Source organism: Carettochelys insculpta, chromosome 28 (assembly GCF_033958435.1).
Source record: "Carettochelys insculpta isolate YL-2023 chromosome 28, ASM3395843v1, whole genome shotgun sequence".
In the NCBI taxonomy this organism is placed as follows: domain Eukaryota; kingdom Metazoa; phylum Chordata; order Testudines; family Carettochelyidae; genus Carettochelys; species Carettochelys insculpta.
This window is the reverse complement of record NC_134164.1, coordinates 2,906,290-2,926,292: the sequence shown is the minus strand read 5'-3', so window position 1 is coordinate 2,926,292 and position 20,003 is coordinate 2,906,290. Positions and strand designations below refer to the sequence as shown.

The 20,003-nt window shown below is 48.2% G+C and overlaps 1 protein-coding gene across 2 annotated transcripts in view; it reads right to left on the bottom strand.

Moving 5' to 3' along the window:
• Positions 1-19,255, bottom strand: part of MLLT6 (MLLT6, PHD finger containing) — a 72,692-nt gene extending 53,437 nt beyond the window's left edge. The window contains exons 1-5 of one of the 2 annotated variants that reach the window (XM_074978781.1): positions 18,929-19,255; positions 13,280-13,359; positions 4,834-4,888; positions 2,716-2,825; positions 667-770 (exon numbers count right to left, since the gene is read on the bottom strand). In XM_074978781.1, coding sequence (XP_074834882.1) covers positions 667-770; positions 2,716-2,825; positions 4,834-4,888; positions 13,280-13,359; positions 18,929-19,037 — 458 coding nt within the window. In that variant the 5' untranslated portion in view covers positions 19,038-19,255. The remainder of the gene's footprint in view (positions 1-666; positions 771-2,715; positions 2,826-4,833; positions 4,889-13,279; positions 13,360-18,928) is intronic. The other variant, XM_074978780.1, reaches the window with a different exon arrangement.
• Between the last annotated feature and the right edge of the window lie 748 nt (positions 19,256-20,003).

Sequence of the window (20,003 nt, the reverse complement as noted above, 5' to 3'; positions counted from 1 at the left end):
CTGGTCTGAGCCACCTGTGACCAGGGCTCCCTCTAATATTTTCCATCCGGGGCAGAATAAATTTTGTACTGTGCACCAAGGCACGCGTGGACGTGCACCACCAGCAGAAACACATGTTACCCACTGTGGGTGCTGTGGGCACTCTGCTAATCACCCGAATCTCTCCTGGATGGTCAGCCAAGCGCTCAGCTTACAGGGAACACTGCCTGTGACTATCCCAAGGTGAAATCTCTCATGAGCGAGGGACACCAGGCTGTTCCCAGCACAAAGTGGGGAATCCCAGGCCTTCCACTGATCGACAGCTTTGTCTGCAGGCTCAGAGGGGACATGGGAGATGGGACTTTAAGAATGACATCATTCAGAATAAACCCTTCCATGCCATGTGAAAAAGCATCCCCAGGGCGGTGAGTCAGCCCCTCTGTCGCTGGATTTCACCCAATCCTGGGGAAATCCCTGTTGCTCACCATACCACCCGGGCAGTCCTGCCTTCCCCTGGGGAATCTCCTCCACCTCTCCTAGTTGTCGGGGGGGATTCCCTGCCCCCAATATAAAGCCAAGGGTGATTCGCCTGGTTCCCCTGGGCATAGGGTCCTGTCTGCTGCTTAGCCTGGCCCCAAGGCTGAGGAACAAAAGCAGCTGGTGGGGGCTATCACCGCAGCGACTCACCAGGTGACATGGAAGGCTTGCCGGCAGCCATGTCGATTGCAGGTCATGCAGGCCCCAGAGGCGGCTTTGCTCTCCCTGCCCTGCTCTTCACAGATGTAGCAAGTCTGGGGAAGGGAAATGGAGGGCAGTGAGTTGTCTCCCTTCGCCCATAGCAGCCAGGCAATGGGCAGCCAAAGGACAGGCCTTCTCCAGCCCATGCAAGCTGCTCCCTATGCAGCAAAGGCCTCCCCATGCCCCTCCCTGCTGGGTGGGCTGAGTTCCCTCCTGTGACAGGGATATTGGTTTGTACGTCAGTGTCCAACTCAGCCTCAGCCCTGCTGATCCCAGAAACGGCCTCCTTCCCCTTCCTCCCCACTCATGCTCCTCCACAACACCCCGTCAGCCACGACCCCCACCCCCAAATCCCACGTCTCGGCCAGGGTTGAGACTGGATGAGCCTCGAGGGCCCGTCTATGATTCGAAGGAGACAGCACTTTATTATACTGTTTGGAAAGGGAATAAAATTCCTGGAAATGAACCCAAAGAAGGCAGGAGATGCAGAGAAAAAGAAAAGGCTCAGCACAGGCCATATGGAGGTGGGAGCCTGGGAAGCAAATGGAGAAAGGGCTGAAAGAGACCTCCTGGATCAGTCTGCTCCTATTTCATAGGGAGGCAGGTCTCTTTAAAAGGAGCCGTGGCCCAGCCTCCCTACAAAGAGTTTCTTTAAGGAGAATGAGCCCAGCATAGCCCCCATTAGTAACTAGCTGCCGAGGTGGTTAGTTGGCAGCTAATGAGCTAACAAGGCCCTTGGGGTTAATAAAAGGTTACCAGTTTTTAGCTGACAGAGGGTGCTCCTCGCAAAGGGGCAACCATGGAGAAATGCCTAGAGATGCTAGCAGGAGGCAGTAGTCTACCTGGCTGAGAGCATGCATGCCCAGATGGAGGCGGTAGGACTCCTGAATTCAAGACAGGAGGCCTGCCTGAATTAACTCTGAAAAGAAGGGTGGATCTGAGGCACTAAGGAATTTGCACTCTGTGTGGGAGTTAATAAGTAAGCCTCACAAGCAGTGGGAGCCTGCAGGTTGGGGGGAAACCTTGGTCAAAGTTCTCTAGTAAATCTAGAAAATCACTGCATGATGACAAGAGGAGGGCCACACAGTGCTGAACTTGTAATCAAAGAGGTATTGGGGCTCTGGCACAAATTAAGTACCGGAGCCATCCCATGCCACAAGGAGGTGTGCTCAAGGGCCGGGGGGAGGAGGGCAGCTCCACCATTAGGGTCCTACCAAATTCACAGCTGTGAAAAACACACTACAGACTGTGAAATCTGGTCTCCCCTGTGCAAACTAGTCTTTTGTGTGCTTTTACCCTAAACACTACCAATTTCCCAGAACAGATCATGGTCTTGGCACCCTTACTTCTGCACTGCTTTTAGAGAGAAGGAAGGGCCGTGGCTGTTGGCTGGATGCCCAGTGCTGAAGACAGCACCCAGCCAGCAGCAGGGCCAATGGAAGGATGGCAATTCCATCCTTACGTCTGCGCTGCTGCTGCTGCTGGTCACTCTGCTTTCAGAGCTGGAGTCCTAGCCAGCAGCCACCATTCTGCAGCTGCTCAGCTCTGATGCCAACCCTGCAGCCAGCAGCAGCACAGAAGTAGAGCAGCAGTATTACAGCCTTCCCATAGTAACCTCACGACCCTGCCTCACAACTCTCCTTTTTGAATCAGGACCTCCACAATTGTAACGCTGTGAAATTTCAGATTTAAATTGCTGAAATCGCGAAAATGTACAACGTTTAAGATTTTAGACCATGACATTGACCGTATACTAGATAGGGCCCTACCTATGATCCTGTTCCTAAATGTCTCAAGCTCCATTTTAAAACAAATGAGGTTGTTTGCTCTCCCCACGGCTCCTAGAGAGAGAGGCTGTTCCTTAGTCTCACTTCTCTGACGGTCAGAATCTTACTCCTGTTTTCCAGCCTATGTTCTTTACTGGGTGCTCTGCTAATGGGCTGGGCCAACCGCGTCCCTTCACTCACAAAGCTCTTTTCCTGCCTCAGTCAGCCTCACCTTGCTGAAACGGTCGTGAGGTACGTACTGCAGGACAATCGGCTCCATGGTCAGCACGTTGGCGAACTGCACCTCGGGGATGTACAGTGCACAGACGACATGGGCCCAACCTGGGGAGGCAAACAGGAGAGAGAAGATCACCGCAGACCCCGGGAGATGCTAGAGACGCAGGGAGGGCAGCAAACACGCAGCGGGCAGGAATCAAGGTTCAGGGTGAGAGTGGAAGGGACAGAACTAAAATAAATCCCACCCTGGCCTTCAGATTTTGACTGTGATTATTCCGTTAGGAACCCAGGTCCTATGGTGATGATTAGTGGGTGGAGAGACTGGAAGACAGATGGATAGAATTGGAAGGAGCCCCAAGAAGCTGTCTTGTCCCTCCTCACATGCAGAGCGGGAATGAAATACACTTAGACCACCTCTAACAAGTGGTTGTCCAACCTGTTCTTAAAACCCTCCAATGACGGGCATTCCCTGGTTAGTCTGTTTCAGTGCTTCACTATCCTTAGCATGAGAAAGTTTTTCCTAAAATCTGACCTAAACAGTCTAACTTCAGATTAAGCTGATTCCATCTTGTCCCACTGTTGGTGAACACGAAGAACAATTGATCACCATCCTCTGTGGACAGGCAGATGGCTACATATCACCTTCACGTTTTAACCAAAAAGCCATCAGCTGTTTCCCCATCCCCCGCCATTCCCATGTTCAGCCCTGCCTAGCTGTTTGCCTATCTCATCCCTGCATGTCTCCTGACTAAGGTTCCCTCTAATTTTTCCCATCCATGGGCAGAATAAATTTTGTTATGTGCACCAAGGCATGTGTGGATGTGCACCACCAACAGAAACACATGCTGCTAGCTGTGAGTCCTCTCCTGATCAGCTGGGCAGCACCTGAATTTCTCTTGGACAGTTGGCCCAAGCACTCAGCTTACAGAGAACACAGCTCACGGCTAATAGAGCCCAGCAAATGGAGCAATTAATTTCTTTGGGCTCAGTCATCATTCTGGGATGCATGTAACCCACACACCTTTGTGTGGTTCACTGTTCCATGTAGTGGCACCTAGCCCACTTCATATTAAGTAATTCTTCTGCTCCACTCTGCTCTAATTCAGCCTTAACTGGAATACTGTGTCCAGGAAAGATATGGACATTTTAGAAAAGATGTGGCCAAAGTGGAGACAGTCCAAAGACGAGCAACAAAATGCTTAAAGGTCTAGGAAACATGACCTATTTTGATTGAAAGGATTGGATTGGTTTAGTCTGGAAAAGAGACTGAAAAAATCTGTTCATCTATAAGGTGCCACAAGACTTCTTGTTGGCTTTGCTGAGGCAGAGTAAATCGGCTATCCTGACACCCATCATCACAACAGTCACTTCTAATTATGATAATAACATCTAGGTCGTCTGCCTCCATTGATCTCAAAGCATTTTACCAAGTAAGTATCATTCCTCTATTTTTATAGAGGGGTGAAAAAACCTAAGTTACAGTAAGGTAAAACGATTTGCCCAAGGTCACCCAACAAGCCGGTGACAGCACTGGGAACAGAATCTCTTTAATCCAGTAGGCCATCCTGCCTCCCCAGTAACCGGCTCCTTTGCTAGAAATCTCAGCAGAGAAAGCAAGGACTGAATAGTTCTGCCAGAGACTCAACTCCTCTCTCCCTACTGGGACATGCTCCCTCCAACACAATTAACCTTTGTAACTTGCTGCTACAGCATAAGATTGAAGCAAATAGTTTAGTTGGTTATGTATTTATAGCAGTATCTACAGTGACATTAGCTGAAAATTACAAAGGCCACCTCCTTGCTGCCAGGCATAAACCAGAATACCTTATGGGTCAGGAAAGAATTTTCCCACAGAATAATGTTGCATTTGTAGCTATGTTAGTAGGCATGTATGTTTATGGTAGGGAGGCTGTTACTCCTGCCTCCACAGCACTCAGCATTGTCGGCCGGATAGCAACTGATACTCCATTCTGCACTGACACCCTGGAGGGACAATGGGTGCAGTGATTTTTAGGCTGTTAACTGCTCCTTTCAATCTTTAACTGCTGCTGCCATGACCCCAGCAGACCATGCATGAGAAAGCAAGTTGGCTGCTCTGGGAAGGGACATTTACCTCCATTGTCAGTCCGTTTCAGGGCTCCATCTTTGTGGGGACACAACTCGCATCTCTTGAAATCAAAGAGAAACAATAGGTTAGTACAATTGCCGGAAGGGGTTGGGGCGGTGGGGAGGACAGAGATGTTTAGCACAGGGCTGGATTATGTCAGATGATGTTTCTTTCATTGACAGAAAGTCTTAAGTAATGGGGGGGGACAGGTACTCTGTGGCAGAGCTACATATTGTCATGTCTGGAATCAATGTTCCCTGTAAGCTGAGCACTTGGGCGGCTGCCCAGGAGAGATTCGGGTGCTGCCCAGCTGATCAGCAGAGCACCCCCAGTGGGCAGCCTGTCTGTCTATTTGTAGTGCACATCCACAAAGGCTTTGGTGCACACAACTAAATGTATTCCATCCGTGGACGGAAAAAAAATACCCAAGTGCTTGTAATGCTGTAGCCATGTTTGCCCCAGCACAGGAGAGAGGCACCATGGAAAAGATATTATCTTTTCTTGTAAAAGCTTCTGTGGGTGTTAGGTAAAAAACATTTAGCTATACAGAGCTCTTCTTCGGGGCTGGGAAAGGAAGTAATGTCTGAGTCAGTCGGCTTCCTTCCGTCTAAGCCCTTCTGCTTCCTTCCCCCTATCTGAAGAAGATCTCCGTGGAGCTCAGAAGTTTATACCTTCCACCACCAGAAGTTACAAGCAATTCTGTAGCACCTTAAAGATAACACATTTATTTATTAGGTAATGAGCTTTCGTGGGTAAGACCCACTTCCTCAAATTTTGAGAAATCTGAGGAAGTGGGTCTTACCCATGAAAGCTCGTTACCTAACAAATTTATTAGTCTTTAAGGTGCTACAGGACTGCTTGTTATTTGTGAAGCTACAGACTAACCCAGCTACCTGTCTGAGTCTATTAACTAAACCAGAAGTTGGTCCAATGAAATATAATAAATGAAATACTTGCACCCACCTTGTCTCTCTAATACCAGAGTGTTGCATTTACACCCAGAGAGATCTAATAAGTTATTAAAAGCCCAGATCCTCAAATGATGTAAATCGATGTAGTGGATCTCAAGAATACAGTGCCCCTTTCAGGAATCTGGTTTGTCTTGTGTATCCTCAGATTTCACCTCACTTAAGAACTACTTGCGCACAAAATCAGACATAAAAATACCCAAGTTTCACAGTCCACTAGTACTGAAACATTGCTGGCTTTCTCATTTTTACCATGTAATTATAAAATAAGCCAACTGGAACATAACTATTGTACTTACACTTCAGTGTATAGTCTGTAGAGCAGTATAAACAAGTTATTGTCCATATGAAATCTGAGTTTGAACTAACTCTGCTAGTGCTTTAGCTTGTTGTAAAAATAGGCAAATTTAGTTTAATTTAAATTAGTGGATGTACCCCTTGGAAAACCTCTTCGTACCCCCATGGGTGGAGACCCACTAGTGCCGCTCCATTAATTTCAGTGGCAGTACGGTGAATCACACAAGCTGAGGATCTAAGCCAGGGTTACTTTTCTATATGACTCATGGTAGTAAGACAGTTGATAGAAAGAAACTTGCCAAAGAGCTGCAGAATCTTTGGTTTCTAGGTCATAGGTCCAGACTCGATTAGAAGTGACCAAGAAGCAGATTTTTAAAGGTATATTTGGGCGTTGCTGTGGTGCAATTTTAGCTCCTATGCACCTTGATCCCTTTAGAAAAAGAAAATTTACACTCCATTAAGCTTCACAATATTAAGTGTGGCAATGCCTGGATGCCTTTAAAGATCTGGGCGGAAGAGCTGTGAATGATCCTGTGAAGTGAGCTTGAAGGGCTTCCTCTCAAAGATGAGCAAAGCATCTGCAGGAAACAATGAATTAAAAAAATCCTGCAACTTTTTTCTGTCCAGGGATTATGAGGGACCAGGTACCAATTTTGATAGCTGTCACGGATTTATGGAAAGATAATCCACATAATATGGGTGGGGCATAAAGTGCTTTTAGCAGCACTGATCTGAATGTCAAATTCTTCCCTGGATAGAAAGTGCTTTGGGCTGAATTTCATCCCTTCTGTGGTAGAATTTCACCCCAGCGGCAGCGTTAGGACGGACGCATTCCCAACTCTCACGTAGCTATCACAAGTCTCATGATGTCTGATGTTAAAGCCCCAGCTCCTGTAGCCCTGCAATTAAATACAACTCCCCCTGTTTGGGGTCCCCCCCCACTACATTTCTGGCCCTTGTGGTGGTGGAGGGAAGCTGGTCTCACCAAGCAGCAGGCTAGCCAGAAGAAGCCAAATGTGTTTTAACATCACCTCTGGATTTTTCAGCCCCTCGCGCGACTGTGGGGAGGCCTGGCTAGTTGTTTCTGGATGGGGTGGGGCTGGCAGTGGGGCACAGGCCCTCTGCCCGGGACTGTGGGTTCACCTGGCTGGACTCACCAGGATGCGGAGGCAGACTTCCACAGAGAGCCCCGCCCTCGCTCCCCTTCTGACCAACGGGTGAAGCCCCCGCCTCCCCCACACCTTTCACCATCTTCCCTCAGCCAGTCACTGGGAGGGGGGCTCAGCGGGCGAGGGTAGGCTGAGAAAGGGGCAGACAGCCCCAGAGCGTGGGCGAACCTCTGAGGAAGTGGCCCCGGAGGTACTGCAGTGTGGCGAGGGGGGCTGGCCCCACTGACAGAAATGGCGGACAGCGAGATGAGGAGACCCGGTGCATCCGTGGGCCCTCACCACGGCACCCCCAGCCACAGGATGGACCCACCCACCGATGCCCTGCCTGCCGTTCCCCCCCCCGCCGCCTGCTTCCCATCTCCGCCAGCGTGGCCAGAAGTTGGAGGGGGAGCCCCACAAACCGGGAGCCAAAAAGGGCCTGACTGGACAGGCAGCCCCACAGAGCTGGCTGTGGAAATACCCTCTGGCCACAAGGGCAGGCAGCTTCTGTTCAAATCCATCCAGCTCCCGACAAAGCCAGCAAAGAGAGCAACTGAGAGGGAAGAGACCCACAACACAACACGGCCGGCCCTGGACATAGGATCCCCACAAGCGCTTCACAGCAGATGGTGAGTCCCAGGATTAATTCTTTCTATATTCTTTTGTGTCACTGGCTATTTGTGTCTGACTCTTGGTGCCGCGTGATTCTTCAAATCAGTCTTTTCCCTGATCCCTGGTTGGATGACTCCCAACCTACAATGAGCTTTCCAAGTGGCTGTGCCAATGCAGTCCTGGTGTGGATTCTATGACAAATGGGTATTCCCAGGAATGTATCTAACCCTTGTACCAATGTTTGCAGAAAGAGGCTCCAGAAAGGTAAAGAACATAGTTTATTTCCAGGAAAAAATTATTTTTTAACCTTCCCAGACAGAAAAGGAAAAAAAGCATGCAAACCATATGTATTTTCTATTATTGTTGACATTCTTCTTTGAAGCTTTTTGGGTTTGGGATGAAACATCCAAATACTCAAAATTTGCAAGTAAAACCTGAACATTTTTTGTTGCAAAAAGGTCTGTTTTTTCAATTTCTGTCAAAAAATGTTTCCATGGAATATTTCTGACTGGCTGGAAGAACAATAAGGAGTCCTGTGTCACTTTAAAGATTAACATATTGACTTGGGCATAAGTGTTCGTGAGCTGGAGCAGGCATCTGACAAAGTAGGCTCCAGCTCTTGAAAGCTTATCCCCAACACATTTGTTAGTCTTTTAGGGTACGTCTACACAAGAAAGTTATTTTGAAATAACTATCTTAGCAGCTACATGACACTAAATAAATTCAAAATAACGGTTGATTTATTTCGAAATTGGTAATCCTCATTTCATGAGGAATAGAGCCTTTTTCAAATTAGCTATTTCAAAATAGGGTCTGTTAAAGAGGGAAAAGTGGCTATTTCAAATGGCATTATTTCAAAATAAGCTATTTCAGAACAGCTATTCTGGATTAGCTTGATTCAGAATAAGGCTGCTGTGTAGACATACGCTTAGGTGCCACAGGATTCCTCGTTGTTTTTCCTGAAACAGACTAATATGGCTACACCACTGGAACTTAATCAGCTGTAGTTGCAAGGGTTATCCTGAGTACTGGAATGAATGTTCATGGTGGTGGAGTTCTTGTTTGGGTCTTGTATGTAACAAACTCTAGAGAGTCCTTTCCTTGGTAGGACATTAGCTGGAGTCAGACAAATTACCATCACATTTATCAACAATTGCTCCCTGCTTGGCCTTCTGAGCAGAGCCATCAGCAGTTGAAATGGCCATGGAAAGCAAACTCTTCCCTGCCCCACAGACTAAAGCTCTCTCCTACACTGTGGTGCTAGCCACTGTGCAAGTGTGCGTTATGACAGTGGGGCACACACAATTCGCCCCACAGCAGACGAGATGGGAAAACAGGCCACACCAACGCAAACTGTGTCTAAAGGAGGGTTTTGCAACAGCTAGCTGCACCATTGGCTAAACGCCCAGGGCCTGATTCTGCATTGCCATGTGCAAACTGTGTCTGATCCCACCATTCTCATTTGATAACGTTTCACACCCACTTTGCTCTGGTGTAAATGACGGCAGAAGATGCATGGCAATGGGGAAAGCAGAGCCTTACACTCTGGCCATCTTGTACTTGTGTTTGAGCTGCAGGTAGGACCACAGGGGCCCTCTTGCAATACACATATTAATACAAACAGCATACATAGAGCCTGAAAAACAGCTGGGGAGCTTCTGCTTTATCTGGGGGGGCTCATCATCATCATCAATAACCGTGGGCTCAGCGCCTGTTGATGTCTGATGCCTCTCTCACTATTTCCTTCCATCTTTCCCTGTCCAGTGCAGAGTGGCTTAGTTTCTATAGACTAGCTCTGCACCAATCTACTACATCATCTATCCATTCTCTGTGGGGTCTGCCTCTCCTATTCGAACCATCCATCATGCCAAATACTAGGGTCTTGATTTTTTGTTCATCGTTCATTCTGCGAATATGTCCAAATAATTGTCGCTTCCGTTTTATAACCTTCTGCAGCAGGTTCTCCTTCAGCTGTATCTTCCTATATAATTCCTCGTTGGTGACCTTCTGCATCCATCCTATTCTCAGAATCTTTCTATAACAACTCGTTTCAAATGCCAATATTCTTCCTCTCGAACCTTTCATTATCACCCATGTCTCACACCCAAACAACATGCTGCTGAATACAAATGTTTTCAAGACGCCCAGCTTCGTTCTTCAGCTAATTGCTTTGCTTTTCCAAATCTTATCCATCGCCTTCAAACTCGCTCTTCCTTTCACTATTCTAGTCACTATTTCCTTCTTACAGTCTAGATCATACGTTATGTTGCTCCCCAGATATGTGAACTTCTCTATATTTTTTAGTTCAATACCATCCACACTGATCTTCCTTCCTATTTTCTTATCTCCAAATACCTATGCATGGCTGCATTGCGTATTGCTGCTGACTGGGCTGGGATTCCCAGGGAAGACATGAGAGAGTCGCTCCCATGATCCACTTGGAAACCTCAGCAAAGCCAAGAGAGACCAGAGTTAACTGCAGCCTGGTAATAAGACATTTACACTTGAAAAGGCCCCTACACTCTACCCTCCAACAGTTAGATCAAAGTATCTCTTCCCCCCACCCCCCATGTGATTAGCAAAGCTGTGTTCACAACAAGCGGGTCTTAACAGTCCCACACAAGAGTTTTAATAGCCCTGCTTCCAAATGACAGCTAAAGCCGCCCTCCGGGCCACTGCAGCTCACTGGGCTTCCCAGACAATTTGATTACAAAGTAGAATAGGCTTTCCCATTGCTAACTGCAAGCACACTAATGTCTACAGCATCCTTTAGGGACCTGTGAATATGAGGAGGGGTTCTGAGCAGGGATTAGCCCTGCTTTGTCCTTAAATTCAGCCAACCTGGTTTAATCTCATCTCCTGGGCTCTCCTTCCAGCTCTGTGAATGGCCCAGAATTTAGGGGTAATCTATACTTACGAGAAGATCGACACAGGAAGATCAATCTTCCGGAGTTCAATTTTGCCACGTCTGCAAAATTGACCTCTCTGGGCTTAGCTGTTGACCCCCTGATATGTCAATTCTAGCTACAGTAATGGCGTAGCTAGAATTGCATATCTGAAATCAATTTTCTTCCCTAGCATAAATCTACCCTTAAATGTTAGGGGGGCCTAGAGGTTCAGACTCCTGGATTTTCATCTTAGTTCAGAGAGGGAAGAACAACCTAATGGTTAGAGGAGAGGACTGGGTGTGAAGACTCCTGGGTTCTTTTGACAGCTTGGGGAGGGAGGGTGGTCTTGTGCAGGGACGTTGGAACAATTTTTACAGTGAAGGTGATGAGTACCACTGAACCAAATTGTAAACCCTGTACATAAGGGAAACTACTTCAAATCAGGGGGTACTGCAGCTCTACCTGCACTCCTAGTTCCAGCATGTATGGTCTCAGGGTCAGAGCAGGGGTCTGGAATCGTAAGATCTAGGTTTTAAAACACTGAGCAAGTCATATAATTATTTTCCTGTGTTTTTGGTTCCTCTGTTTGAACATATAAGGCCATTAATATTCCCCCAATTCATGTTGGGGCGGGGTTGAGCATGAATCTTCAAAAAGTACGTGGAGATTCTCATATAGAGAGAACCACGTAAGAGTGAAGCCTTCTTAGAGACTGGATGTTACTTCTCAGTGAAGTTCAGCTCAGAGCCAGTCACTGCTAGATATGGCCGGTAGGTCCTTCCACTGGGCTGTCAAGAACATCTTGCACTGCTACAGCAGCATTTTGCAAGCACAACCACCCAGAGGCAGATAATGTTCCTCTTAAAGAGGAGGAAGCTAAGGCATAGGAAAGCTGTCAGACACTGGCAGGGCTAGGAACACAACCCATGTGTTCTAGGTCTCAGTGTACTACCCAATCCGCCGTGCTACGGCATACAAGGCTACGCAGGAAATAGGCAGCAGAGCTCAGCACAGAGTTGAGTCAGTCCCTCCCTTTGACCACCAGATGCACATCTTCCTACATCAAAGGACTATACTCTTTCTAGGTATTTACCCTCCTGTGTGTCTGTTGCTAGGGCTGCTGGCATTTAATGCAGAAAGTAAGAGATTTAGATATGCAGCCACTCCCAGCTCTTCTTAGGGAGTAAGATTATCACTGTCCAGCTAGTATGAAGCCAGCAGTGACACATGAATTAATAGTATGACTGAAGCCCACCATGGATTGTCCAAGAGATTTCACCGATGGTGAGTTAAAAGAGGAACAACATGCAGGACCATTATTCTCCTGCTACACTGAAGGTAGACTGAGGAGCATATTCTCCTGCTGAAACATTACAGTCCTTCCAAGGTGAGCCCCCTCCCTTCCCCTCCCCTCCCTGACAAGGACTTGTATGTGCAAGTATATTATTTCAGCTGAGACACTGCTTGCATTGTAAGCAGCGCAGCACAATGTCTTTCCCTCTGCAACAAGGAGGAGGAGAAGGAGGGGCGTGAAATCCAGATTACCATTTTTGTCCTGACCCTCTGTTAAGGAACCATTAGTCTGAGATAAAACCACCTTCAAGCATATTCCATATGCTTTACCACAGGTGTATATAAAAGCAGCATTTTCCAATGATGGGGGTGGCTGCGGGGCTGGGAGTCAGGCCTTGTTTGCAGTCCTGGTCCCTGAAGGGGGTTGGATCTCCTGATTAGAGTTAGGGACAGGAAACCTGGGTTCAATCCCTAACTCTTCCACTTACTTAGTATGAAATATTTTTTCCAATTCACTTAATTTCTATGTGCTCCGCTGTGAAGCAGCTATAATTATGATGCCAGACCCTGACAATCCCTGGGTGAGACTGGGGGCCCTCCTGTGCCAGGTGCTGTACCGATACCTACCAAGGGTTTGTCTACATTAGTTTAACTAAAGCTGTGGCTAAGGCCAGGTCTACACTAGACCTTGAAGTCGATTGTAGATACACAATTCCAGCTACAGCAACTGTGTAACTGCAATCAACTTACCGGGCTGTCCTCACTGAGGGAGATCAATGGGAGAAACCGTCCCATCAATGTCCCTTACTCCTCACAGGACTGAGGAATACAGGGGTTGACTGTTGACTCAGGATAGTTCAATTTTGGGCATCCCCTCGAAATGTGTGAAATCGAACCCCACAAGTTCGATCCGATCCTTTAGCATAATTTAGTTAACAGTGTAAAAAGCTGTGTGGGCACTCTTAAATTCATAAAAGCCTGGCGTTTATTGACTCAAGCCTTGTCTACACCAGATGGGTTTGATTTAAATCAGGCAAAGAATTTCAAAGGGAGTTAGGCACTCAAAGCCTATTAAGCTTCGATAAGAGGAAAAATATCTGAGTGATTTGGCCAAGGTTATCAGCAGAGCTGGGATGAGACCCACCTCTCCTGAGTTCCATTTCCCACACTCCTGGATCACTCCCTGGGAGTAAACGGGAACCAGAATTCTCTCTTCAGCGTAAGGACAGGTGTGACTTATACTCACCACCCTGGCGGCTCTTTCTTGGGATTCACATTTTCGACAGAACCAGGGTCCAGTGGGAACCTGGACAATTCCATAGCAAGCTGTGAGAGGGAAACAGAAGAGGAAATTGACTTTTTTTCATTGTTTGTTTAAATTATTCAAATTTACACACCAACAAAAGAAAAGCGGGGGAGGGCTCCTCCAATACTACAGGCCGCCAAACTTAAAGTACAAGAGTGAACATTAAAATTCAACAGCAGCTTATCCTCCTGACAACATAATACACCTTCTTCTCTTTCCCACCCCCACAAATCTATTGTGGAACATGCTCTGGCGCTGGTTGGACCCGCAGACCCTAGTGGATGGTGAAGAGAGCCAATCCGAAGGCCTTTGGATCTTCTTGTTGTCGTCTGACCGGCAGAACAACACAGCTACACAATTTCACCCAGCAAACACAAGCGCAAGGCAGCAAACAGGACTGCCCGGCTCCTAGATCTCAGACTTTGCCCCAGCTGTCTTGTACACATTCAGCTCAAGCTTGCAAGGAGAGCTACAAAGGTAGGCACATGCTCTTTAGATCCACAATTGGGGCCAGCTCCTCAGCTCTTAAACAAGTGACCACCATGTTGTCCACAGGGCTCAGCACTCAATACTTCCCACTGTGACACAGGGCTGGGCTTCCAGAAACGCTGCGCACTCAAATGCTTCAGAAAGGCCTGGCCTAAAGGACAGCTGAGCTCACTGGAAAAATCTGGCCTTAATTGAATGGGGAGGCCACATCCACAATCTCCAGCCAAGTTCAACTCCTCCAGGTGCTGCTTTATTTAGGTTTACAATAATTAAAATGACTCCTCTCCAAGGCTCTAGGCGCCCTCACCATCGTTAATAATTCAGCAACACGAAAGCAATGATTTCACCAGGAACTTTGCCAGCCAGACAAGTACAGAATTTCCTTTCCATCTCTTCATCGCTGTAAGAAGCTTCCTCTTAGCCCTCTACCCAAACCCTGTCAGACAGATGCCTTTTTGAGCATGCCAGGAAGGTCACCAAACCTGAGCTATTTTGGACCCATGTGGAGAACAAGTTCCACTTCAATGTACCAACCTCCAGCTATCAGTCCAAAATTCATCTGCAAAGTTCATATGTGACCCTTCTCTTACCAAAGTCTTCTCCCCTCTTTGCTCTCCCAGCATGACTGATGTTTCCAGCTCCCTTTGTGTCACCAGAAGCTCCCTCCTTTATTACTGGCCTCCTTCCCTTCTGCCATGGGACAATCCAACATCCCAGCCATGACAATCCCTTGCAAGGACTGGCCATGTCACTTGAGGACTTCCTTCAGCAGCAGTACCTCTCTCTGAGCCATCAAGATTTGTCCTGTCTGGTTTTTAACAGTATGTTGATGACTCTGGAAGGATGCATGTGGGTTCAAAACAACAGAAGCCAAAAACAAGACAGGGACCAGGGTTATTCATGTTCCAGCTAGGATTTAGGGACCCAACAGCAAAGAACAAATTACATCCCTCTTACTCGATTTTCAAAGCTGATCTGACAGATGGAATGAAACCCCCATCATTTGAGACATTGAAAGCAAGTTGGACAACGCATTTGAAAATATAATGTTGGTAGCCCTCTTGTGATGTTCCCTGGGGATACACACAAGACAGGATCACAATAAGTTTTCTCCATTTCTCTAGTGCCTGAGATGTTTTTGTGAGCCAGAAAAAAAAAATCCTGATGTGAGCCAGCTAGGCATACATGTAAGAAAATAGAAACTATATAAAAGCAATGAAACAGGAGTGTCCTGGCTCCATCTTTAGCAATGAGCTTATGGCCATAGGCAAATGGACTCAGTAAAGACAGTGTCGCTGCCTGATGCTTGAAGAAAAAGAGAGGAAGAAAGAAAATATACATTATGCAGGAACCAGAGTTGCCAATTTTCTTAATTTTCATTTTTACGACACTTTTGCTGGAAAATGTAATTTTGAGTAACCCTAATGGGATAATATTTTAGAGAAAATTTTCACAAAACTTGCATTCCTTATTTTGGCCAGCTCTAAGATGAAGTTTTAGAGTAAACTCTTACGTGTGGCTCTTTTCCTAGGCACGTAGTCAAAAGACAAACATGGTTTGCCTTTGCAGGTATTGAAAAAGCACAGAGATAAATAAACAAAGCAACTTTATTTTGAAGACAAATTTGAAGTATGCCAAAATCATATCCAAATGCCTTAATTACAGGGCATACAATAAAGGAGGGTGGCAAGGTTTCTGGATATCAAATAGAATGTCCTATAACATTATCATAACCTGAAGGAGGCAAGTCTTCCAAGTCTAAGGCCTGGTCTACACTAGACATTAACGTCAATTGTAGATACGCAGTTTGAGCTATGGCAAATGTGTAGCTAGAATTGACTTACCTACAGTTGACTTACTTGGCCATGCTCACAAAGGGAGGTCAATGGGAGAAACTCTGTCATTGACCTCCCTTATTCCTCGTCATATTGAGGAGTACAGCGGTCAATTGATGACCCGAGGTAGTTCAATTTCACGTCTCTACTAGGTGCATGAAGTCAATCCCCAGAAGATCGACCCTGACCGGGTCAATCTTCCACATAGAGAACACATCCTGAATAGCTACTTTCTACACCACTTTCTGCCTCAGACTTTTACAAACTAAAATTGTTTCTGTAGGTCCACTCAAAACAACATTCTATACCTGCTCTGCTATCCCTGCAGCAAGAAGTAAGCACGTACAGTCCCAATATACTTGCGCTGGCTTGTAAACAAAGACACCTCACAATCATAAAGAACTGTAAAAGTGGGAACTGACTTCTAGTTACTAATTAAAAGCATCTGTGTTCATTTTCAGGGCTCGAGTGGGGGCAGGGGGCACAGATCCCAATGCCCATCTTCCTCTCCCACTTCTCTGCCCCCACACATTCTTAATAATCTGTAGTGAAGAGAAATGTCCTCAAGTTCCTGGTATTATAAAAAATGGGAAGTAGAACAGTTACACCAATGACGTTAAAACAACAAGCCAGTGTCTTTTCAGAGTGACCAGCTACACGCTAACAGATCATTAGACACATCCTGGAATAAACTGTTTTACGACAGGAGGCCGGCATGTGTCTCTGAGGAAAATTCCCCTGCAAGCTCTGCTTCCTCTGTGTAACCACTCTTTGCTTGTCTGGCTGCAAATAACCTCTTATTACAGGTGTGAGCATGAAATATAAGCCACAAAAGAATGTGCAACCTCCCAGCCATAGCAACCCATGTAAGTCTAGAAAGAGAGAGAACAAGAGAGACACAGATACTGGGGGTTCAACAGATAGATATTGGCATATGTACGATAATGAGATATCGGACTGTGGATATTGGCTTATGCATGATAAAAAGAGACAGAAATAGAAACCAGGTGGGTTAGATAATAACTCTGGACCAACTTCTGGTGAGGGAGACAAACTTTAGGGCATACCTAGAGCCCTTCTTCAGGTACTGACTGTCACAGCTAAATACAAAGTGGAACACATAGGCACTAATACATGTTGCATGAGAGGGGAAGTGGCCATTCATCACCTCTGATATCCTAGGAGAAAAGAGGGCTATTGCTGTGATGAATCATAAATCCACATCTTTCATCAGTCCATGATTTGGGGGGGGTTTACCAGAGTTATGAATTTAAGTTCCCAGGCTCCGCTGTGAGAAGAGTGTTGTGTTGGGAGAAGTGTTTGTCCACTGGTGACAGGGTTTTTTTTTTTTATTTTACGGTGTGAATTCATTTGGAAAGTGTAGTGATTATCCAGTTTCACCCACCCAGTTGTTACTTGGGGCATTTATTGCAGTGCAGTAGATTAGACAGATAGATAGATAGATAGATATTAGATTTGCTTTGTCTGCTGGTCCTACTAGTGACAGGTAATGCCCCCCCTTCCCCCTTTCCTTCACTCCCCCTTTCCCCCTCTATAATAGGGTTACCGTATTTGAATTTTCAGAAAAGAGGCCACCCCTGAGAAGGAGTGTATGTGTATCAGTACCTACCAGCTCATGTGGCATTAATTGGCTCTATACTCTACTCTACTCTACTATACTAGCAGGTAGTCCATCATGTCCAACGATGATGTCTTGAGCTTTCACAGGCTCATCGGTTGTGGACTCGCATGTGGCTGAGGAGTCCAAGCTTTGAACAGCCTGGGCATTCACAGTGGGGGCAAAGGAATTGTCCTGGCTCTCTTGGTGCAGCTGCCGCTGTTACTATACTATACTATACTATACAACACATTAATATACCATGAGGCTGTAGTTACTAATACAGATACACAGTGCTTTTTTGGTTAAAATAAAAAAAAGAGGAGCTGATACTTAGCTGGGGTTCCTATGGCTGAGGCTGCTGGCAGGGCTCTGTGCTCCAGCCGGCTTCCCAATGCAGGGCTGCTGGGGATCCCCTGCCACTGCGCCTGGGGCCACCAAGGTGGGGGTAAGTACCGGTACAAAAATCACACCGCAGATACACGCCCTTGCAGGGGTGTCCTCTTTTCTGAAAGCTCCGTTCTGGTAACCCTGTGCACTATACTCCCTGGATTCTAGTGTGTACGACAGTCATCGGAGGAAGTGGGTCTTACCCACAGGAAGCTCATGACCTAATAAATGTGGTAGTCTCTAACGTGCTACAGGACTGCTTGTTATTTGAGACGCCAGGTGAGACCAAGATATTGTACATTATTAAACAAAAAGCAACAGGATAATCTTGTGCCCCCTCCGCTTCCCACCTCGGGGTGCTGCTGCTGGGCTCCGATCAGAACAGCTACTTTTCCCCAGAGCTGAGGAGGGCACAATTTCCAGCTCGGGGTTGTGTTGCACCAAGTACCTGTAGAGTCAGGTAGAAATGCAAATTGCGCCTGGGGGGTGGTGGTTAGTGGGGCTGCCTCCCCTCCCCCGCCACCCGCAGGACCCAGCCCGCGAGGGGGACCGGTGCTGCTCCTCCAAAGGGTTAATTCAGCCCGGAGGGGGATTAACAAACCATCCATGTGCAGCGCAAACACTCGCTGTAACCACCTCCCCAGCCTCCCACCCCCACGTTAGCAACTCGCTAAAGCAGCCCCAGTCCCTTCCCCTGCCTGTCACCGACCCCTGCAACCCCCCTCCAGCCCGGGGGTCTGCACAGCGCCCCCCATCCCAGGCCCCCAGATGTCCCCCCGGCCCCGAACAACAAGCACACCGGGCTGCGCAAGGAAGCCCGGGAGAGGCTGCCCGGGGTCACGGCTCTGGGATCGGGGCCCCCTTCACGGTGAACAACAAACCAGGGGCGCGTTCCCCTTCCTCGCGGCGGCTCCGGCCAAGCCCCGTCGTAAACCCTCCAAAAAAACCAGCCCCGGCCCCCGAGGCGAAGCCCCTCCCCCATTTAGGGACCCCCCCCATCGCGCCCCCACCCCAAACCGCGCCTCGCTCGCCACCTGGGCACTGTCCCCTGCCCGGGAGCAGGCCCAGCAATAACACCGTTACTTGGAACAATAGGGATAAAACAAAGGCCCGCACGCATCCCCCCGCCCTTCCCATCACTGTTCCGTGCCCGGGAAGGTCAGGGCGGGGATCGGTTCTCCTCTGCTCCCCCAGCGCCCCCCCCCCCCGCCTGCCAAGCCCGCAGCTGCAGAGGGGGTGCACCGCTCCGCGCCTTACCTTGGTGCACGGCCACGCTGCAGCCGTGTCCATCGCAATACACCAGCGGGTTCTCCGCCCAGCCCCGCTCGTCAGAGCAAACGCAGCAGCCTCCCACCATGTCCTTCATGCTTCCATGAGGGCTCGCTTCCCCCCCGCCCCACAGCCCAGCCCGCCGCCGGACACGCTGCTCCGCCGCCGCCGGGCGCGGCTCCCCCGCTGCAGATCGGCCTCTCACGCGGCTTCCCCAGGCGGTGACAGGGGGCTCGGACCCCCCGTGCAAACCCACATGCTGCCAGCCGGGGGAGAAGCCGCCAGGCCGGCGCTGGCGAAGGGCTCCGGGCGCTGGAGGCCGGCTGGCAGGCGCGCACACACACACACACACACACACACACACAAGCTACACAGCAATCATGGCTACGTAGTTTGGCAAGCTCTGTAAAATCTTAGGTTCAGGGATTGCAGCCTGGCTGGGTAGGGAGCTTTTTTTTTCCCCCCCAATTCTTTTCCCTTCCTGGCCCCCGTTAGCTTCTTGCCCCCGCTGGGAAAGTGACCAGGAATCCGAGTGTGCACCCGGGTGTGTGTGCAGATCCCGGGAGGCTGTCCCGCCCCACTGGGATCTCTGCTTAGTGAGCAGCGAGGGACCATTCCCCAAATCCTACTATCTAGCTACAGATCGGGACACCGGCAGCGCCACCGTCTGGCACGAAGGGGCTTTTACAAAGGCAAGATGATTTTTTTAACCCCTTTAGCACCTATTCATAAAAGCATCTTTGCCAGGGAAGAAGGAGGAAAATGGCCCTTGTGTCACATCCGCTGTGAAAAGTTACCCACTGAAAGTGGAGCCGGAACAGCATAGAGTAAGGAGGACTATTATGGGACGGTATCAGAGAGGTAGCCCTGCTAGTCTGTATCTTCCAGAACAGCAACAAATCCTGTGGCACCTTATAGGCTGATATTTTGGAGCATAAGCTGTCATGGGCAAAGACCTGCTTCATCAAATTCATGAGTGGGGGGGGTGAACAGGTGAATGCCCCGCCACTCATGCATCTGACGAAGAGGGTCTTTGCCCAGGACAGCTTATGCTCCAAAATAT